Raw genomic sequence first — 23,402 nt, forward strand, 5'->3', positions numbered from 1 at the left:
GAAAGGAGACAAAGTGAGGGAGATACAGGTGCTGAAACATCTCCTGACCGCAAACTGGGGCCTTTGCACCAGATGCCCAGCATTGCTAGCATAACCACCTATCCTGGTTTGCTCAGGATGGGCTGGTTTATGACTGTTTCCCTGGAGTAATTAGTCATTGAGAACACTTGTACTCTTAGGAGTCCCAGTTTGGTTGGTTATCTGCTGAATGTTGAAGTGTTTTTAATGGCTCAAATGCATAAGTATTGTTTATCCAGAGAACTGAAGCAACTTGGAGAAGAGGTGGCTCGTGTATATCCTGAACTCATAGAGAAGGCTGATCAGCACTTGGTGGATCTCAGCTTTCCTGTGACAGAGGACATCACAGTAACTCAGCTCCATTTTGCTAAAGAATGATGCCATCATTTGAATGTCCTGTCAAGGCCTGCCTCTGGAGTAGGCCACTGTGGTCCTTTGAGTCTTGAGGGCCCTCACTCACAAGCCAGCTCCACACACGCACTAACTCTGTTTTCCAAGTAGCAGTCTAGAACCAATAATAGTAACTTTCAGGGTGGGCATTTTCCATAAGGTCCTGGTTTCAGTTACTCTCAATTATTTAACACATCATATTTGGGCTTTCTTTACAGATCCTTTTTATTTTCCTTTGGCTCCACTCAGAATCTTGGGTTTGACTTTCATCACGAGCTGGAGGGTGTGGGTTATGGTTGAGAACCTATGGATATTTTGACCACACCAAAATGACCTCTATTGCTTCCATTCTCTCGCTGCTGCCCTAGGTTGTGGTTGCAGATGTGTTCAAGGTGACTTTTGTAAATGGTTCTAATCGTTGATCATCTCTGCTGCTAAAAAAAAGGGAGTAAATTCTTATTATTCAAATAGAATTTCTGGTTTGGCAGAACCTTTTAAAATTTCCCCACTAAGGACAGTTTCTTTCTACAGCAAAACAATGAGTTTTTTATTCCAAAATATAACTGCAGCTTTTGCTTGTTTGTCCACAGTAGTGCTTCTGAGTTTCCTTCCAGTACTCCTCAAACCTTTCTTTTTGTAATATAAATAAACTCAGCATACAGGGAATTCATACAAAAGTGCCAAATTTGGTTTCCAGATTTTAACAAACAAACAAAAAAGCTGTAAGGAGTTTAGTCCTGTGTTCTTCAGTATGGTAGCCACATACAGCTATTTAAATTAAAATTAAGTATAATTAAAAATCCAGTTCTCAGTTGCACTAGCCACATTTTGGGTGCCCTCGTGTTACTATACTGGACAGCACAGATGTAGAAGATTGCCACCAGTACAGAAAGTTCTACTGGATGGCGATGACAAAGAGGAATAGGCAGACCTTGTATAAACAGTCCTTTTATTCTCTGGTGAAAATATAGTTGATCAAGTCTTCAGTTCTCAGTCTGTGCCAGTGAGTCAGAGCTCTAGGAGACGCCCTTGTGTTAGTTTGAGGAAGAGCAATGAAACCTAAAAGTGGTCCCAGAACTCAGAACCCAAGGTCTAGGAGACTTGAAATTTCATGAACGTAAGGTCTACGTCTGCTTTGTTTTCCATTGTAATTCCAGGGCCTGGCTGATAGCAGACACTCAATAAACACTTCTGTGAGTGAATAAATGAAAGAACTCAGCAAAGACCAGTTAAAGGGTCCTTAAGTACAAAGACGTGAGCATCTCTTGGGGTTTGGATCATGTTGAAGGTTCTCTAGGAATTATGAGAAGGAGCAGGTAAGAGTCATTGGAAGTGTCTTCCATGTAGAAGTCAGAACAAAGAATTTAGCAGACAGTTTTCTGAGTGCTTCCTCCTTTTTCCTCTCTTCCTTCTTCCGTCTCTCCTCCCTCCTCTTCGTCATCATTATCAAGTAGTTAACCTTTTGGGGCATTTATTACATGCGAGCCATTATGCTAAGTGCTTTTAATAGATTTTCTAATTTAATCCTCCCAGTAACCCTGTGAAGTAGTATTATTGTTATTCCTGCATCTGAGTTGAGGAAACTGAGGTACAGAGGATAAATACCTTGCCCAAAGTCTCCCAGCTGGTAAATGATGGAATGCAGATAAAAATCTAGCCTGTATGCCTCCAGAGCTTGCATTTTTAACCCCTTGGAGAGGTACTGCATCTTCTTAAGCTGGCAACCCATTTGGATTTGAAATGTATTAGAAAGACAAATTACTGTTGATTGAGGTGGAGCTTTGGGGGTGATGATGACCAAGTGGGGAAAACAGGTCACAGGTTAGATGTAGTCCCACTTGTTTATTTATCTTTTGTTGCTTTGGTTTTTTACTAATAATAAAAGTTATTTTTACTTTGTCTACATTTATGGTTCTTTTTCCTTTTTTCTAATAGTATGTAAATTTCTTTTATCTTTTTCTTTTCAGACTCAACAGAATTTATATTTTATTAATATTTCCTATCTTAGTGGTTAATTTTTGCTTGTAGCTTTGAAAATTCCCTACCTTCTTTTGTTGATTTTGATATTTTCTTTGCATTTGAAAAACTAAAAGAAACAACAAAAAGTTAACAGTTTTTAAAAAATAGTAGCAATAATAAGTTACATATCGTATTGGAAAAATATTCCTTTCACAGTTATATATCCATGAATAGATTTAACAAGAAAGGCGCAGCTTCTATGTGAAGAAGGATGTACAGTATTATTGAGAGGAGTTGAATAAATGGAAACTGAATTCACCGAAAAACTTAAAATCATGAAATAGTAATTCTGAAAATAGTAATCATGAAAATAGTAATTCTTCCAAAATGAATGTGCATTTTTAATGAAATTCCAGCCAGAGTCTTATGTTCCTTATGAAGGAAATTATTTCCACTTTTATGTGAAAGAATGGATGTATCAGAATTCTAGAGAAAATCTTGGAAAAGGAAAATTATATTGTCTTACCAACTGTTAAAATATACTTTTAAGATTATCTAATCAAAACAGCATGGTGCAAAGTCCAGAAAGAAATAACTAGTAGTATAGAAAGACATCCAGAAATAGACTAAAGTATATATGGAAATCTAATTTGTGATAAATGTATAATTTAAATTCACGAGGAAAATGATGTTGGTGTAATTGGCCTCCATCTGGAATAAGATAAAGTTAAACACTACCTCACATCATATTCATATATGGAAGTGGAATAAAGATCTAAATGCAAAAATTAAAATAATACAGTAATAGAAGAAAATTTAGGATTACATTTGTTTAATTTTTCTTAAAAGAGAAGAAAAATCTAGATGCCATTTAAAAAAAGAGTTGGATAGTTTTTGACTAGCAAAATTAGGAATTTTTATGTGGGAAAATATATGACAAAAAGTAAAAAATTAAAACTATAAACTGAAAATATTTGCAAGACTGCATGATAAACTAGAAACTTGTACTTAATGTACTATGAGCTTCTATAAAAAATAAGAGAAACAGAAACGTGATAGAAAATAGGCAAAGCTTGCAGTTAAGCAAGATACATATGATGGAATGCAGATGGCCAATACAAATGAATGAAATATAGGAAAAAGGTTCAACTTCTTTAATAAAAGAAATACAAGTTAAAATTAAATTGAAATTATTATTAAAATTAAAAACATACAATAAGCTCCATTGCTGGCCATGGTATGGGTAAACAGATACTGTCTCACATTGCTTATGGGCGTGTGAATTGCTATAACCTTTTTGGAAGAAGCTATTGAAATATACTTATCTATCTGTGTAGCTAGAACTGTATACATTTTTGTTTGTTTTGATTTCATGCAATTTCATGTGCAATTTTTCTGGGTTTTTTTTTTTGTTGTTATTTAATTATGTTCCCAGAAAAGAAATTCTTTCTCTTGTTGGGCTTGGGATAGTTATTTTTCTTTTTCTGAGCTGTTAAGCAATTAGAAAATCTTTTTAAATGGAAAATTTTGATACACATGATTTGTATCATTAAACTTGAAAACAGACAACTTTATTTTGTTCACCAAGAAATGTTTCAGTAAGACTGTTTTTGACAGGATATCTCAAACCATCCAAATACAAAATCTTAAATAGCTTTAAAAGAATTGTGAATAAAAACAATGATAGCAAAAACAATAATAAGGTTCAATATAAAACTTTTTGTTGACATTTTGGGATTCTAGTTATGGTTTATTTGTGATCACATGAAATTAAAGATGATTAGTTAATATTTAGGACATTATTTCTTCATTGTCTTTATTTCTTCATTGAAGCCATGTGGCTTATAGTTTATTTAGCAGAACATTTCAATATTATTTTTACTTTTGAATGCTTGTAGAACATTTATTTAAATTAACATTAAAGAATCCCTAAGGGAAGGAAAAGTTAAAATACTAATATTGATACAAACTAATATAAAATATTATAAGATCAGAAATCTCTAGTCTTTTGGGGGCCATTGTATCTGTTGTCTACTTGACCTCGTATGAGATTTTGTCTCTTATTTTACTAACCTCTTCTCTTCATTGCAAAAAACACCCCACAAATTCTCTATAGGTTTTATCTTAGTCTCCGAAGAAATAAAAAGGGTAGCAGAAAATGGGTGAGATGGAGTGGGAGGTAAAATTAGAATAGTTTCAATCAGTGAAAATCTTGAAAGTACTTTAGTGAGAGAACTATAAACAAAATAAAAATATGATAGTACATAATCCTATATGACTCTAATTACTCAATTTATTCATAACTATAATAAAAATGTAACCCTGTGTATAATTATTTAATGTATATTTAAAGTGTAAACATTGATATTAAAATTGAGAAGAGCAGTGTACTTTCCTATGACCTGAATAGTTCCGGAGCATTATAGGTTTATTTCAGTAAGCCCTGTAATAGTCTACCATCTTCCTGCATCTAACATTGGGTTCAGTGTACACCAGCAGTTACTTTTTTGGTCATGCAGTTTAGCATTTATTGTGAATCTTAGACCTAAGGCCATGTCATGGCCTCCAGAATTATGCTGTGTCCCTTTGGGGAGGTTGGCACTCAGGTTGGTTGGAGTAACCCAACAATAAGAAGAAGCACTCAAGTTTCTAAAGGGTTTTTTTGTTATTTAAAAGTCAGTCTCTCTTGCTCTTTCTCTCCACTACTCTTGATTTTAGAGGTTTCAAATAGTCTTTCTACACTGAAAGAGTGGTCCATAGACCAGCAGCAGTATCTCTGAGGAGATTATTAGAGCTTCAGGCTCTCAGGCCCTACTGCAGACCTACTGAATCAGAATCTTCATTTTAACAGGGTCTCCACGTGATTCACATGCACGTCCAAGCTCGAGGAGCCTGCCATATGGGATAGGTTGACACTAGGCTGAAATTATTATCTACACTCCTGGAAGGACTGGTTAGTTTTCCAAACCCATTTACATTCCATAGCTCTTTGAAAGATCCCAACGCACCTCATATTCCAGTTGGAAGCTTCTAGCTTCTATATACCTTGAGTAGAGAAGATTGTTCATATTATCCTAACAGCGTGGGTCATGGGCAATATTATTTCCATTTATTGGTTACCTACTATTTGTTGGGCATGGTGCAGAATATCTTGTCTATATTTTCTCATTTAATCCTCAACAACTCGACAAAAGAGGTTTTAGTAAGCCAATTTATAGAAAAGAATACTAGGGCTCAGGGAAGGGGTTGCTTGTAGAAGTTTAGATATGTTAGAGCTGAAATTCAAACCCAAGTTGGTCTCACCAAAGTCCATGCTCCACACCTCCCCAACTTTTTAAAACAGTGCCAAGTTGCTGCTGTTCTGCCATGTTCCATGTGCAGGAAGGAAGTGCATGCAATAGTCTCCTATTTATCTGGAACAGAAAAGAAACCTGTGTAAGAGATTGATATTTATGGTGGCTATGATTTCCCCTCTTTCTTGACACATAAATGTTTAGTATAATATTCCTTAAGTTTGTAAGATATTCGCATAATTTTGTGGATTTTTTTTCCTTGCAAATGTGAGGGAAGAGAATTCATAGTTTTGTTTAAATCAAATTCTCAAAAAAAGTCCACGACCCGCAAATTGTTAAGAACGATCACCCTACTCAGGCTGTATCCTGATGGAATTGGCTGTTGGAATTCCCACCTGTCTGCTGGCATTATCGACCTCCTCTCTACCTTTAGACTTTCCCTGCACCTACCTCCTTAACCACTCCTTCTCAATCCTGGAAAGGCATCAGAATCACCTCTAGATCCTTTAAAAAATACATGTGTTCAGGCCCCTTCTCAGACCTTTTGAAGTATGATCTTTGGTAATGGAGCTCAGAAATCTGTATGTATAGGAAGTCCACAAATGATTCTGACCTACAGAGCTGTTAAGTCAGCTCACTTTTCTTTAAAATCTTTGAAAAAAGAGGATACTTCATGCATGCCCTGGTATGGAGTAATCTCCTGGAGGAAGACCTGGAGTAGACTCAGTCCTCCCACAGGTGAGTCATCACCAGCTAGATATTGAGGCAGCACAGAGACCAGACTCCATTTGGCCCTTTACTCATCTTTGAAGATTCTACTGTGTTGCCCACTTCTGCTGAGACTGGTATATATTTAGCACTGCAAGTCTTTAGTTATGATATTGCAAAAAATAACATCTTGAAGATGTTTTGACAAATAAATTTGACTTTTCAGTTATTCCTGAGAGAGTTAAAAAGAAAGTTCCAAGGAGTTTCTGGGGAGAGATTGTTCAGCTAAGCTTTTACATTGCTGATTTTGCTTTAGTTAGTTACTTGTGCTACTACTTTATCTGCTTATTAGCAAATTGAAGTTTTTCTTCATCCTTGTCTGCTAGAAATGCTTGTCATTTTTCCACCCGTACAGGTTCTGATGACTTCACTTTACTCATCCTCTCAAATATTCATCTTTGAAGTAAGATGAGCTCTTTATTCATGGGCATAAAGAGAGATGATTGGTAGAAATGGACTCGTGTTTTTCCATTACATTTCATAATCATGTCTTAGTTCACTATGATGATCCACCATTTTCTCTGTTTCAGAGAACTATCAAAATTGTCAACTATCATGTATCGAGGGCTCTGATTTGTATAGGACAAGTTTAGAAGCTTGAGTACCAATAGTTTGTCAAAGGTCCTGTTTCAGTGGAATCATAGGATGTTTTAAGAGACCATCCAGTCCAACCTCTATACCGTATCTCTGAGATAGCTTTGTGCCTTCCAGGGGAATTAATGACTTCATTGCAACCATTCTGTCTTCCAAGAGCTCTAGCTGAAAGAAGGTTTGTTCTTCAGCTGTATTAAATGCTCTTGCTCTGAACCTTCTAGTTTCAATTCTAGTTTTGCCCTTGGACTTTTGCAGAATCAGTCAAATCCTTCCCCACATAACAACCTTAGGAAACTTAAACTTCAACCTTCAGAAACTTGACGCTGCACCTAAATTTCTCTTCTCAAGCTACAAAAAGAGTTCCTCATAAGCATTGTTTCCCAGAATAAACATACCAGTCACAACCAAATATGTTAGTGAGAGAGTTGGCAAAGACCTGAATCATAATCACTTGTCTGAAACTGGGTTCTTTCCTGTTTCCTCTCTTCTAGTGCCAGTTCATTTAATTCTGTTCCTGGCCTCTTAGATAAATTTAACTTTACATTTTATTTTATTTGATAAGAATACTGGTGAAAGACAGCAGAATCTTCTAAGAGAGTTATCTAAAATAACTAGAAATTAATATTTCTGAAGGATGCTTTAAGGTCCAAAAGCCACCTTTAGTAAATGAGTGCACAGAGGCATCCTGCCAAACATTTGGGGGAGATCCATAACTGTTGCAGTGCTTTAAAGCAATTCTGTGATTAGTATTACAGAAAGATAATCTATCATGAAACTACATCATTAAAATAATCTCTGCCTTATCTCATTTCTGTATTAAAAGTTCTCTGTGTTCACTTCAAGATGCTCTTAAATCAAAGATTTTTCTGAATCTAAAGGCTTTTGTAGGCAGTCTCTCCTCAGTAATTATAAAGTGTTTCATGTTACTAATTTTAATTTTAAAAATTCTTTTAAATTTATTTTATTTATTACTTTTGGCTGCATTGGGTCTTCGTTGCTGCACGCGGGCTTTCTCTAGTTGCGGCGAGCGGGGGCTACTCTTTGTTGTGTTGCGTGGGCTTCTCACTGCAGTGGCTTGTCTTGTTGTGGAGCATGGGCTCTGGGCACGTGGGCTGCAGTAGTTGTGGCACATGGGCTCAGCAGTTGTGGCTTGTGGGCTCAGTAGTTGTGGCTCATGAGCTTAGTTGCTCTGTGGCATGTGGGATCTTCCCGGACCAGGGCTCAAACCTGTGTCCCCTGAATTTGCCACAACTGTGCCACGAGGGAAGCCCCATGTTACTAATTTTAAATAACTGATTTCTGTGAGTGGGCACAGAAATTATATTGCCTTTTCTACTGTAAAGATAGCCTCATAGGTCAAGACTGTAGGAAGAACAGAGGAACTTTGAAAATGTGAAACTGCTGATAAATATTTTAGAAAAACTATTGACTAGGTTAAATTTTTTTCATTGATTTATTATGGGCAGATTTAGAGCAAAGGGTGATAAAATCCAGTGCATTAGTCCCTTCTGGGATAATTAACTCAACCAAAAAAATTCCCCACTTCTCTCTATCGTCCCTTCCTCCTAGAATGAATGGATGATGGTGCAGTGCTTAGGAAAACAGCTCTATATCAATACAAGAAAAAACCCAAACAAACCTCTTTTAATTCTTCCTGTATAAAATTAAACATAAAGAAAGACAGTAGAGTAGAGACTAATCTGATTATATTTCTTATCATGTGTTTGAAAAGTCTTCAAATATCCTAGACCTCAGATTCCCCTTCTGGAGAACTTATGAGGAAACTGGGAGCCATACATCCCAAATAATTGCTGTCCAGTGGTGTGCTAGAGTAGGCTTGTACTGACTTAGGAGACCTATTTTTACTGTTCAGTAAATTTGTGAGCTAATTGACCTCATATAGATAGCTTCAAATTGGCCATGGTAGGAGTATTTACACCATGGAAATTGGCATATGCTACAGATCAGAGCTAGTTGTTAAACATTTACCAGCTTCTCACTGTATCTGGCATACTCATGTGAAAACAAACATTTTAATTAAAAAAAATTGAACGTATTCATTAATATTAGGACTCTTACATTGTTTTATGGACTTTTATGGCTAGAAATATCTTCTTGTCTTTTGTTTACCCTCTTTCTTCAAGTAGAATATTACTAGAAACATTCTGGATGTCATATGTAAGAAAACTTTAAAATTATGTGTAATGGCTAATACATAATATTTTCAAAAACAATTCTGTAATGCATCTCTACAGAATAATTCTGTAATGTATTCTATTTTGACTGCCCATTAAAAACCAGGTTTCCCTTTCAAGATGTCATTTAATTATTTAAAAATATTACTCTGAAGGAGGGAGTGAGGGGAGATAATATAATCTTCTAATTCTGTCATTTCTTCTGCAGCTGTTTTTTATACTTTTGCCTTTCCTTGGTTTCTCTTTCTCCCTTCTTTATTTGCTCCTCATCTCTTCTGTAGAAGAGGAATCATTTTTTATAAGCGTACCCATCCTCTTCCATTGTTTCTTTGGACCCTAAAGATTTGCATTTCTTTTAGGAATTTGCTCAGCATTTTAGGTTGCTAAGATGTGCTAAAACAGGAGCCAATTTATGACGTATTTGTCCACGAGTTCTAGGAAACTTGCAGGGTTCATTCTGCAAGAATGATTTACAGACTATAATATGTTAGAATGTCAAACAAGTGGAAACCATTACCAGCACTAATGTCTTAACCCCAGTTTTACAACTGAGGGAGGAACGTCATCGATTAAAAGTCCATCTGTTCCAAAGGTGTGTTTGACTTGCTTGCCCAGTGTTTTGTGAATCAAGTCAGTTCAGTGATTGTGCTGCTTGCGTAACTGCTTATCAGTTTCTCAAAATCATTGGTTATGAGAGCATTTTACCATGATATCTTTGAGAAATGGGGTTTTGTTTTTAGATGCTATAGTTGTTCAGCAATGTGTTTAGTATATTACATATGCCAGGAACATATATTTTGAAATTGTCCCTAGCTCTAAGAATCATGTAATCAGTGAGTTAAGTATATACACTTCGAATGAGTTAGTGAACTTATATTTTGGCAATAATTTGATGTTGGAGGATTCATCTTAGTGTGAGTTTCATCTCTATTTACAGGATGAAAGATGAAGGGTTCTGTTACTATGATCAAGTTCTTTCTTAAAATACCCTTAATCTACTTATATTTTCTAAATAATGACGCTATACCTCTTAGGTAGAACTTCACAATTTACCACCCACTTTCACATTTATCTCATTTTCCATTAGATATTTTCCCTCTGCAGTTTTCTTCCCATATAAGGTCATTGAATAATTGACTCTGAGATGTGAAAGGGACCTGAAATTTATCTGATCAATTACCCTACCCAATAGTCAGCCTGCCTGTTAGCTATTTCGAGGAGGAGAAAATATTAGAGAGACTAATTGGGTCAAATAAGGAGGTGAAAGTAAATTTTGCTTTTTGTGGGAAAGGCAGACAGTATTATTTTTTTACTTTTGCCCCTTTATTTGATCATTTTTTTCAGGATCAGCCTATTGAGTATGGATTCTGCTTCAGAGTCTCTGGTCACCTTGAGACCATTAATTCTCCCATTTGGGGGCTTTGCCAGTCTGCTGTCAGCTGCAGATTTGCCTCAAATGCTGAGCCTAAGGGTGTGGGGTTCTGGGGTGTAAAATACTTATGTTTTATTTTTAAAGCAATAGAAATACATTCCTCCCTCCCTCCCTCCCTCCCTCCCCCCTTCCTTCCTTCCTTCCTCCCTCCCTCTGTCCATCACTCCTTTCTTTCGTTTTCTTTCTTTCTTTCTCTCTTTCTTTCTTTCTACTTCTACTAATTCTTTCTTTCTACTTTTTCTCCCTTTTATTCTGAGCCGTGTGGATGAAAGGCTCTTGGTGCTGCAGCCAAGAGCTCCCTCCCTCCCTCCCTTCTTCCCCCTCCCCATCTCCCTCCTTACTGATTAATTTATTTCAAATTACATCAATACACAACTGGGGCAAATTAAGAGTTACAACAAGTATATGGAATTTAAAATTATTTGCTTGCTCCAGGTGGAGATTTATTATTTCTGACTTCAGTAAAAGTTTGGATCTTATGTTTAAAAAGTCTTATAAGTTATTCTTACCTTGTTTTGATGAAAATACAGATCCACTTAGGTACATTAATTGTTCTATGGCACAGATGAGGAAGATAGAAACGCAACCCAGCCAGGCTGAATGTGGTTTGTGAGTTGATTGTCTTTTAATGCTAGCTTGATTGATGACTGTGTGCCATGTGAAGTGACTGGAAAACTGATAGTTACACAAAACTGTGGAAAAATTGGTGCAACTGTACTTCCTGAGCCAATGTGATGCAGGCTGTGCAAGTGTGATTCCTCAGGAACAGGGTAACTAATCCGTAAAAAGATAGTGAGGAAAGTAAGATGAAGGTAGAAACAACTGTCCCCCAGTGTACTAGAAAGAGTGCCTGCTGCCTTTTCCTCCCATTGCCAGGAGAGAGATGAGCCAGTGCCTGGGTACATGTGCGTCACCAGTTATAAACACAAGGAATGACGTCTTGGTTAAACCTGGCATCTGGTCCACGCAGACACTATAAACAGGAATGCATATGTCATCCTGTTGTAAGCTCCATCTTTATAGCCACAGAAAAGAAAATTAAGTGCTGAGGAAAAGCTGTCACCCCTTTGTTAAACAAATTGAAAGTAAATTGACAGCGAGAGGCTTATTCCAAAATCTTCCATTTTATCTCTATTTCTGGATTAAACATTATGAAGGCAAAGTCTTTTCAGAACCCTTTGTTTAGACCTTACAACAATAATAGCCTTAGGGAACTGCATGCCTAGAGAGCTTTGTGGTTCTCTGTGACCATGGAGATTAGTCTTTTTGGGAAATCAGCTATCCACAACACTGCTGCCTTCCTCCTCAAAGAATTTCCATTCCTGTCTGAGAATGCGGGATGGGGCAACAAGCAGTGAGGACTCGGGGCGCAGCCTCCCTGACACTGCCTCAGGCCCCCTTCAGTTATTCAGTTATTCCCTTCACTGTTCCAGAAAGGAACATCTCAAGGGGAAGCACTACTCTCAACCATGCTGCTGGGAGCATGGGATTTAGGAAAAGACCATTCCTCTATTCATTTAGTCATGAATTTATTTAACTGATATATCTGTGCTCTCACTGCATAGATGCCAGGCACGGGTGATACACTCATGAGCTGACATAGACACCATCCCACTACATACAGTGTGGGATGGTGATTAAGCACATAATCACACTGATTAATGTACATTTTCCAACTGAGGTATTAAAGATAACAGAGGAACTGGACTTGGATGAAAGATACTCTAAGTAAACCATAGTTATCCATGATCAGAGGGATGAGAGGGCAAAATATATGTGAGGAGTAGACAGCATCACAGAAGAGCCCTGTGCTGAAGGAGGTGTAGCTGGAAGACTGGAGAGGAGATGGTGCCTCAGGAGATGAGAGGTCCTCAGGCCAGGCCCCTTGGGGGTTAGAGATCCTATTGTTCTTGTGAAAGTAAGGTTCTTGTCTCCTCACAGAAAGAATTCAGAGAGGAGACAGGGAGGTTAAGAAAGTAAAGTGAGAATTTATTTAAGCAAGAATACGCTCTCAGAGGGAGAGTGGGCAGACAGGTAAGGAGCTGCCCTGGGTTTCTTTGGCAAGCCAGTTATGAGGGCCATACAAATGAAGGGGTAGAATTTCACTGGGGAAGGAGAGGTTTGGGGGTCGTCTTCCCTGATTTTCATCCCAGCTCCACCTTCCCGAGGGGAGGAGGGATTTCTGTCCTTATTTAGCTTTGATTGGAAGTGTCTATAGCTTTGGTGCATGATGGGAATTTCTTATCTGCAAGGCTAATTTTATTGTAATGAGAGCATAATGAGCAACAGGTTACATTCAGACACTGGAGATTCCTGCCTTTCTCCACCTTTCTTTGTCTGTCTCCAGGACACTTATACCCCCAAAATGTGTGGTTTCCTTTCAGTCTGGGAGTTCCTGCTTTTCTTTATCTGCCTGTGAACCCGCACTGTTTACAAGAGGCGTGGTTTCCTGCCACCTGGCCCCTGCCCCGCTTTCTCTACTCACACCTAGCTACCTGCCTGCTCTAACACTATGGAGAACTTTGGTGTTTATGGTGAAGGCCAGTGGGAAGTTAGCTGATGGATTTTCAGGTAGAGGGAACTATCTTTTGAAAAGATAGCTCTGGCTTTGGGAGGAAAAAGGGCCAGAGAGAGGCCAGAGAGGTGGTGGTAACATTTCATTTTGGAGCCTTGAAGCTGGAAGGTTGTGGATCCAAAATTCCTGCACGGTTGCCTCCCTCCTAAACACTGTTCTCATGTCAGCGCCCTCCTCCAGAACCTGTGTTCCTTGAGTTCAGGAATGCTGCTTTACTTGCTTTCGGGGTCCCTGTAGTGTCTGACACTGGGCTTTGCATACATTCAACAAAGGCTGTATTTAAACTGTGGCTTTTCCCCAACTCACAAGACATGTCAGTCGCCTTAAAAGATCACAGCCCTTCTGTATTCTGGTGACAGTATTATCTAGTGATCTAATTTGTTCCTTAAGACAGAGGAAGTGTATAAAAATACACTTTCCTTTTCGTTTGCTAACTCATATATGCCTTGCACTTTATTTCCACACGTTAATATCTTCTATAAAATGACCTTTAGAGTCTATCTTTATGTCAACCTAAAGCATTGCTAGTGTCATTACTACCTCCTTACAAATATAATAGACATATTGGGGAGTTTGGTTCCTGAGACTTCCTACAGAGCAGGAAGCAAAACCACATTGGAAATTTTCTGACTCTGGAAACATAAATAAATAAAGCAGTGATAATGGAGTGGTGCGGCCTATGGCAGACTGGAAAAAGCACGCTCTATCCCAGGCATTCAAATTCAAACACAAGATAGTCTCTGATAGCCAAACGAAACACTGGGATGCTAAGTTTAGCTACGTGACTATGAGTTTGCCATTCCTCCTTCAAATGATTAAAGAATTTTAGCTTTTTAATCCAGAGGAATAATAGAAAATTTCAATGTGCTAACATACTCGTTATGAGTTGTGGGCCAAGCTCTTCTGAGTGACCAAAGCTCCAAAGTTGTGTTGGGGTAAAGCAGCAGGACCAGAAAGCCTCCAACACTGCAATCTTCTCTAATAACTTTGGGAGGCAGGCTTCTGAGACCCCACTGGCTTCCTGGTCTCTTGCTTTCTTCCATAGTGGACTGGTGCAGTGTCCCCTGTGCCTCAATCCCACTAACACACACACTGAGGGGGTGAGTTTGACAGAAAGGAGGAAGATTATTATGACTTGAAATCAGAAGCAAAGAAAACATCTCTTCCCACATGCATACCTTCGGCGCATGTCCCTGGAGGTGGTTTAAGTGAGGCTTTCTTTCCCTCCAGGTGAAAAATGAGGGACATATAAATACAGCCCTGACCCTGCTCCCACCTGATCCTTAGATTAAGATTAGCTTCAGCTCAGGCTGAGAGGTCACACAGGACATGGTTTCTGCAGCTGGCGGTCACTCAAATCACGCACCCAGAAATCTCATGCAAAGAATATTTAGATAACATATTTCTAAGAGAAGGATAATTCCAACTTCTTTTTTTTAACCAGGGGATGGGCAGTCCTAGTGATTTTGTAAATGGGAGGATCTTGTTCACTGCAGAAATTGGGGCTTTTGGATGGATGAAGCAGAACAATAGGATTAATTAAGATTATTTTGGATTTGGGGGGGCTGGGCGCGGAGGTGATTGCACACTCAGGAGAGCGCGGCGGCAGGAGTGGTATTGGCAGCGTTCGTGTGCTCGGGTGTGAATCGCTGAGGGAGGAGGCGGTGGAGGAAGAGGTGGCGGCGTTTGTAGTGGTGGCGGAGGAAGCGGGCACGAATCAGCTGCGGGCGGAGACATGGCCAACATCGCGGTGCAGCGAATCAAGCCGGAGTTCATGGAGGTGCTGAAGAGCGAGGAGACGAGCAAAAACCAAACTAAAGAAGATCTTGTAGATGAGAATTTTACAGAATTAAGAGGAGAAATAGCAGGACCTCCAGACACACCATATGAAGGAGGAAGATATCAACTAGAGATTAAAATACCAGAAACATATCCATTTAATCCCCCTAAGGTCCGGTTTATCATTAAAATATGGCATCCTAATATTAGTTCCATCACAGGGGCTATTTGTTTGGATATCCTGAAAGATCAATGGGCAGCAGCAATGACTCTCTGCACGGTATTATTGTCATTACAAGCACTACTGGCAGCTGCAGAACCAGAAGTTCTACAAGATGCAGTACTAGCAAATCAGTACAAACAAAATCCCAAAATGTTCAAACAGACAGCTCGACTTGGGGCACATGTGTATGCTGGAGCACCAGTTTCTAGTCCAGAATACACCAAAAAAATAGAAAACCTATGTGCTATGGGCTTTGATAGGAATGCAGTAATAGTGGCCTTGTCTTCAAAATCTTGGGATGTAGAGACTACAACAGAATTGCTTCTGAGTAACTGAGACATAGAGCTGCTGATATAGTCAAGCTTGACCCTTCTTGAGGAGCATCAACGTCTGCTATTTTTAGGATTCTGCATAGATTTCTTTTAAACTGGCATTCTTGCCTAATGATGTTATCTAGGCACCAATGGAGACAAAATAATCTCTGCTCTGTAAATAAAACTAATTAAACGTCTCTAAATTAAAAAGATTATTCTGCTGCCATGCTCTGCAGTTTTATTACTCCTCCTAAAATGCAGTGGGATAGGCAGCATGATTTATGTTTGAATTCTGGGGCCTTCAGCAAAATTTATCCTCTTTGGCTGCATTTCTACAATAATGATAATAAAACTATATGTCTTCTGTATTTTAGTGGGCTGTTATAAAGAGAAAACTAGATTATGTATATGGTAAAGCACCTTACAATGACAAGACAATGTGATGTAATAATAATAATATTAAAAAAAATAGCAAACACATAGCACTGTTTTTTGCCGGGCACTGTTCTAAGCACTGACACTCATTATTTAACTTTATAATAACCTTATGAGGTAGAATCTAGGATCTCATTTATAAATGGGGAAACAGAGCCACAGAGAGCTGAAGTAACTGCTTGAGGCCAGCCAGTAAGAATTGGTGCCAGGATTTGAAACTACCCAGTCTGGCTCTAGAAGTTAATGCTTTTGGTCACTATGGTTTAAAAAAGAATGAAAAAAAATGTAGATATTTAACTAAATGAGAAGACCAGCATTTGAATCCTGGGTTCATTGGCTGTGTAACTGAAGTCAGGCCTCTCAAGCAGTCTGAACTTTAGTTTGCTCACCTTAAAATACAGATGGGTAATAATACCTATTTTTAGCTGTTTGGTGGGGACTAAATAAGAAAACATGAAAGTTCACTGTTTAATGGTAGGACGTACACGATGTACTATTATTAGTTATTGGGGGGGGGTGTATATTTGTCTGCCCGGGCTGCCATAACAAAATACCACAACAGACACTTATTTTCTCACAGTTCTGGAAGCTGGAAGTCCAGGGTCAAGGCACCTGCAGTGTTAGTTTCTGATGAGGCCTCTCTTTCTGACTTGCAGGCGGCTGCCTGCCTGAGGCGTCCTCATATGGCCTTTTATTCATGCATGTGGGGGGAGAGAGAGAATCTTTGGTGTCTCTTCCTCTTCTTATAAGGACAACAATCCTTCTGGATTATGACCTCATTTAACCTTAATTACCTCCTTAAAGGTCTTATCTCCAAATACAGTCACATTGGCACTTAGGGCTTCAACCTGTGATTTTGGGGGGCACAGTTCACTGCATAACAAGTGGGAAGCTGGGGAGAGAGAACTAGAAGGACAGAGGGGCATTTGGAGTATTTTATTTTTAGGGCAGATTTCTTAGGCATCAACTGTGGAGGGCAAAGAAGTTATCAGCTCTGTGTAATAAATTGGTAACTATACAATATTTTTTACACTATATGTCATTTGCCTTCTCTTTGGTGCGATAGAAAAAGTCTCCATACTATCTATTTTTGTGCTTTTAGGTGAGCCTGAATTTAAATATATTGGGAATATGCATGGCAATGAGGCTGTTGGACGGGAACTGCTGGTTTTCCTGGCCCAGTACCTGTGCAACGAATACCAAAAGGGGAATGAGACAATCGTCCAGCTGATCCACAACACCCGGATCCACATCATGCCCTCCCTCAACCCTGATGGCTTTGAGAAGGCAGCATCTCAGGTGGGTGTGGGCCAGCTCACAACAGGGCATGCTTGCTTTTTTTTTTATGGTTTGTACATATATGCTCATATATAAAGCATATACGCTCACATGAAGCTTACAGATAGTGCAGGGGCGGGTATAAATGATATGGTGTTTAATTTGCTGGTAAGGAAAAAGTGCAGAAGGTAAGGGATGGTGGGCGAGGGTTTCTTAAGCAGAGATTGCGAATGAGAAATTTTGTTAGTCAATATTAAATTAATGTTTTGTTTTCGTTGTTAAGAATCATATTTATTCATTCATGTGTGTGACTAGGTAAATTTCTTCCTAAAAATCTAGAAGTTTGAAAACTATCTGCTGCCATGTATTGAAGAGTGAGGCCATTGCTGTCTCTGAATGAGGCGATATCATAGCGCCCTCTACTGAAATCAAGGAATGAAGATTTTTGGCCAATGTTTCACTGATGTTTAATCCTTATCTGTATGTGATGTGTAAAGTAAAAACAAACAAATCAAAACAAAACCCTCCTATCTACAAATCAAAATTAATTTAATACATTTTAACTGTTAGAGAAGCTGGGAAGTAATTATGTTTTCACAGTTAAGTGTGCTCCCTTTTTGTTTAGATGGGGTGGAGGACATTTTATTTTCTACAGTTTGAAATAATTTTCTTATTTTACGGGAACATATTAAAGCATATATTTAGTATGTTAATCAATAGTTAAGAAGTTGTTTTGTACCTTAAAAATAAAAGATCAAATGACCAGACAGTGAATTTCTGTAAGTATAATATTGATATAATTTCTAAAGTTATGAGAGAAAAATTCTAGTAACATAGAGAATTAAATTATTGACTATTTTAAGGTGATATTCAGAACTGTAAGACAGGATAGACAAAAAACTGTCATTGCTATTTTCTGTCTTATAGGTTTTGATTCCTCACAGTCTAAGGTATCTGAGTTTACATGACTTTAAGAATATGGGCATTATCTCTATATTAGAGATCTAGTATAATTTAACAGGAAAACAAGAAAATCTACATTATGGAATATAACTGAATATTCTGGAAATTTACTAAATTTCCAGATTATATCATTAGTGAAATGAAAGGTTTCAAATTGAACAAAAAATTTTCAACTTAGAAAGTTGAAACAAAAGTTCTAGAGCTCATATATTTTCACAAAGACGGTAAGAGAGAGGTATATTATTAATATGTAAACAATTCATGTTAAACTCATTTTAAGCATCTAATCTTCTTTAGTAATTTATTCTTTTGAATATTTAGAAGTAGTTGCTGTGGTTTTCAGAGGCAGTGAATATTTTACTTAAACCAAGTACAGAGTGGCATGCTGTGAGACATGCCATCTACTACTAACATACATGGACTTTTTTTGCAGTTTGATGTTGAATATCTTTTAAATAAAATTATTATTGACATTTAAAATATTGTTCGTTGAGAATATTTTCAAAATATCCATAATATATACTTTAAACCTGATACTTTCATGTGTATATCAGTAAGATAGTGAAAATGCCATTGTAGGAGGATATTGTTGAAATGAATAATCTTAATTATTTTAAAAACCATTAATGAAGACCTTAAATAGATGGTAACAATAATAATAAATAACTGATGATTTTCCTCTGATTTTTTTTTTTTTTTTTTCAGCCTGGTGAGCTGAAGGACTGGTTCGTGGGTCGAAGCAATGCCCAGGGAATAGATCTGAACCGGAACTTTCCTGACCTGGACAGAATAGTTTATGTTAATGAGAAAGAAGGTGGTCCAAATAATCATCTGTTGAAAAATCTGAAGAAAATTGTGGATCAAAACGTAAAGGTAAAGAACATGTATGGTTTTCCTGGGTTCTGTCCTCCAGCCTAAGGAAAGATGTCTATTATCTTCATCACAATGAAGGACATAGGAGTGTTGTGAAAGCTTGTATGGGATAGTTCACTATGTCTGTGAAAGTCAAGGCTGGGACGCCTGGGGCCTGGAAACTAGTCCTGCCCCTAGAAGTGGTCAGGGGTTTAGGGAGTGGGAGGCAGGGACAGGGGTAGGAGGGAGAACCCAGTTGTCTAGAAAGTCTTTTTGGCCTCTTTAGAGGCCCTTTATCAGCACATCTGATTAGCAACTCCTACAGCATTCCACCTTGTTGACCTTTTTCTTATTTTCCAGAACTTTCTCCTCTTCTGCCTTGCACAACTGCACTTTCTCCTACCTCTTCTAGTACCTTTCAAACCACTCCTCAGTTTCTTTCTCTGCTTCTTCTGCCTTGGCCTAAATGCTGGCCTTCAGGGTCCCATCTGCTACCCTCCTGCCTCCCCTTGGGTTTCCATCCTCTCCTGGACCTTCAGTGTTGTCCATTATACAAATTCTCCCAGATCTCTTTTGCCTGCTCACTGAGTCCCTTTATCTGGTGACACCTGGGGCCTCAAACTCAGCATGACCAGAAATAAATCATTCCCTAAGAAAACACTATTCTCTCATTTACTTGATCGTCAAAGCCTTGATTTTTCCGTCTCTGTCACCACTCACCACCCATGTAACCAGATCTTGGCGATTTGGCCTCCTGACACCCTTCAGCCTCTCCTTCCTCTGCCAACTCAGGCCCTGTGGTTTGCTCTGACAAGGAAGGGAGCCCCCATTCCTGTTTTGGGTTCAGCCTCTCCCAGCTCCATTCAGTCTTCTCAGATTCCTCCAGAGTGATCTTCATACACAAATTATTGCTCTATTGCTGAAAAACCGTAACCTTGCCGGGTCTCCACCGCCCAGAGGATAAAGGAAAAGACTCAAAATGTCAGAATGCTGTGACGGTTTAGTGTGGAGGCTCTGGAGGCAGCCGCTTCAAATTCTGGTTCCGTCCTTGCTGTGTGAGTTTTGCAAAGTTCTGTAACCACTGTGTGCTTCCTCCCCTTCATCCGAAGTGTGGACGTGACTATAGCATCCAGCCCATAGTGAGGTTATGAGGATTGGATGAGCCAGTACATGTGAAGTGCTGGAGGCCAGGACCTGGAATTGTTACTGCTGTGTCAGCGTCATTGCTCAGTGCTCTGTTACGGACCACATGGTCAGATGGACACACACACTCACTAAACACTGGGTTTGAAGCTCATACCGTTTGAACACTATTTTCAGTTCCACAGAGGGGTGGCAAGCCCATCACAGAGGAACGGCAAGGACTGCTGGGGGCAGCCCCCACTGCGTCTTGTGTCTTTCCAGGCAATTCAACTCAGGCTTATCAGCTTCTTCTAGTCTCTTTCCTAAGTGAGAGCTTGGAAAAGATGGTGTCTCCATTTTATTACAGTGCCAGGGCCATTCAGGTTTCCCTTGGCCCCTGGCAGCTGCCAGCTCAGCCACTCTTTAATCTGGCTTTGATATGCCATGTACTCCCTAAGCATACTGTCTCCTACTCACTTTATGTTCACAGTGCTCTTCCCTTTCCTTCCATGTCACCTCCTCTGTGAAGCCTTCCTCTCCTCCTCCAGACAGATCCTGTTGAGCCTGCCTTTATGTTCTTTATATATATTTCCAGTCTGGTGCTTATAGTTGTATAGAACTTTATAGATGTTATATTATTATTTGTTTACACAGCTGTTTCTCTTTGTGATTCTAGATTTCAGTCCCTTGATTACAGGAATTAGAATTCCTATTTGAGTCTGACTCATAGTAGGCTTGAAGCCTATTATGAATGAGTGCAGTCCAGCCTGGCAAGCAGATCGCAACACCAGCTGCTGGAGTTCTGGACACGCACTCAGCACGTGGCTGGGACACTGTGTAGAGGATCCAGGAGAGAGGGAATCTCAGCTTATTGGTCTAAAATTCTTCAAATTCTCCTGCCTGTATTTAGAGTTCATCGCAGAAACCTGGGCTGAGCCTACAAGTGGGGACTGGTCTGTGAAAAGGGCTGCCAGGGGCTGAGGATTTTGGCAGAACTTGATAAGTGACTCACTTAAACACTCCTGTTTCTTATTTTTTTAATTAATTAATTACTTTATTTATTTTTGGCTGTGTTGGGTCTTCATTTCTGTGCGAGGGCTTTCTCTAGTTGCGGCAATCAGGGGCCACTCTTCATTGCAGTGCGCGGGCCTCTCACTGTCACGGCCTCTCTTGTTGCAGAGCACAGGCTCCAGATGCGCAGGCTCAGTAGTTGTGGCTCACGGGCCTAGTTGCTCCGCGGCACGTGGGATCTTCCCAGACCAGGGCTCGAACCCGTGTCCCCTGCATTGGCAGGCAGATTCTCAACCACTGTGCCACCAGGGAAGCCCCAACACTCCTGTTTCTGAGTCACAGATTTGCAGTTTCTCAGCCCCTAAACCATCTTTCCCTGGAGAAGGGAGAGCTGGAAAAGCAAAGGGCAGGGGTAATTAGGGGGGAAAAGAGGGTAGTCTTGTGTGATGACCTGTGAGGCCTAAGACTAAAATGAAAAACTGTTCTGGAAGCCCAGTGTGGGTATCAGCCCAAACTTTCCCCATTGCCCATACTGTCTGTTAAAACTAAGAAATGAGAGAAAGAATTCCTGTTACCTATCATAGAAGAATTGTGAAATAAACTCACGTTGACAGGATATGAGATTAGCAGCCTTCATGTAAGGGCCTTCATTTTCAGCCAGCACTGCCTTCCTCTTCCTCAGTGGGACTTGTATAGTATTTATATTAGATGTTTTCATATTTCTAGTTTAAGCAATACTTTTTAAAAATGATGCTTGTTCAAGGCACTTTAAAAAAATTAGAGCTTTTATTTTAAATAGTCTCAATGCCAATACTTTTTCTGGGTAAAGGTAAAATTTAAAAAATGCATAAAAATTAAATTTTAGTCTCTTTTCTGGAACAGAAGTAAGATTTGTTTACATTTTACTAAATCTTCAGTAAACCTGCTTAAATCACGGGATGATATTGCCCATGTCTGGCTCATCTCCCTTTTCCATCTTTGTCAATTAGACAGAGACAGTGTTTGGACCCAGCCCAGTACAAGATACATAGTAGGCATTTCATTAATGTTATTACACATCACCCCTTTCTCACTTCGCCTTCTTGGCCTTGTAGTGGTGTGTGTGTATGTAGGGGTGTGTGTGTGTGTGTGTGTGTGTGTGTGTGTGTGTGTATGTATTTACTGAGATATAATTAATGTATAGCATTATTTAATTTGAGGTGTACAACATAATGATTTGATATTTTATATATTGTGAAATGATCACCATAAGTCTAGTTAACATCCATCACCATACACAGTTACACATTTTTTTTTCTTGCGGGGAGAACTTGTAAGATCTTCTCTCTTAGCAACTTTCAAATATACAGTATGGTATTATTAACTATCTTCTCCATGCTGTACATGGCATGCCTAGGACTTATTTATTGTTTAACTGGAAGTCTGTACTTTTGACTCCCTTCACCTATTTCATCCACCCCCAGCCTCCTGCCTCTGGCACCCACCAATCTGTTCCCTGTTTCCTTAGAGTGGTTTTAAAATCTCTATGGTTGTAGGAATCAGGGGTTAAATATACAGATTCCTTATTTACAACAGCCAAGATATGGAAGCATCCTAAGTGTCCATCAACAGAGGAATGAATAAAGAAGATGTGGTACATATATACAATGGAATATTAGCCATAAAAGAAATGAAATTTTGCCATTTGCAACAACATGGATAGACTTGGAGGGCATTAGGCCAAGTGAAGTAAGTCAGACAAGAGAAAGATAAATACTGTATGATATCACTTATAGGTGAAATCTAAAAAAAGAACAGGCTAGTGAATATAACAAAAGAGAAACAGACTCACAGATATCGAGAACAAACTGGTGGTTACAGGGAAGGGGGAGGGGCAAGATAAGGGTCGTAGATTAAGAGGTACAAACTACTATGTATAAATAAGTAAACTACAAGGATATATTGTACAGTTCAGGCAATATAGCCAATATTTTATAATAACTACAAATGGAGTATAAGCTTTAAAAATTGTGAATCACTATGTTGTACACTGAAACTTATATAATATTGCACATCAACTATACGTCAATTTTAAAAACTGTAGATTCCTGTGATTGCTGAATCAAGAAGCCTGGGGTGTATATGCTATGGACATGAGTGATAGAGAGGAATTTACATTTTTACCAAGTCCTCCAGAGGTTCTCCTTGCTCTTCCGATCTTT

General features: G+C 38.9%; 2 protein-coding genes across 3 annotated transcripts in view; both read left to right on the forward strand.

The window, feature by feature from the left end:
- CPE (carboxypeptidase E) overlaps positions 1-23,402 on the forward strand; it is a 106,720-nt gene that overhangs the window by 59,526 nt on the left and 23,792 nt on the right. The window contains exons 2-3 of the mRNA XM_007471536.1: positions 17,078-17,274; positions 18,922-19,089. Coding sequence (XP_007471598.1) covers positions 17,078-17,274; positions 18,922-19,089 — 365 coding nt within the window. The remainder of the gene's footprint in view (positions 1-17,077; positions 17,275-18,921; positions 19,090-23,402) is intronic.
- On the forward strand, positions 14,960-15,562 carry LOC103089950 (ubiquitin-conjugating enzyme E2 K-like). Of its 2 annotated transcripts, none has more exons than XM_007471534.1 (2): positions 14,960-15,357; positions 15,487-15,562. In XM_007471534.1, the coding sequence occupies exons 1-2, from the start codon at positions 14,960-14,962 to the stop codon at positions 15,560-15,562; spliced, it is 474 nt and encodes a 157-aa protein (XP_007471596.1). The 2 variants fall into 2 exon arrangements, with proteins under 2 accessions (XP_007471596.1, XP_007471597.1); XM_007471535.1 differs by having other exon boundaries at positions 14,960-15,020; positions 15,174-15,562.

The sequence above is a fragment of the Lipotes vexillifer genome, unplaced genomic scaffold, assembly GCF_000442215.2.
Source record: "Lipotes vexillifer unplaced genomic scaffold, Lipotes_vexillifer_v1.1 scaffold1208, whole genome shotgun sequence".
NCBI classification, from domain to species: domain Eukaryota; kingdom Metazoa; phylum Chordata; class Mammalia; order Artiodactyla; family Lipotidae; genus Lipotes; species Lipotes vexillifer.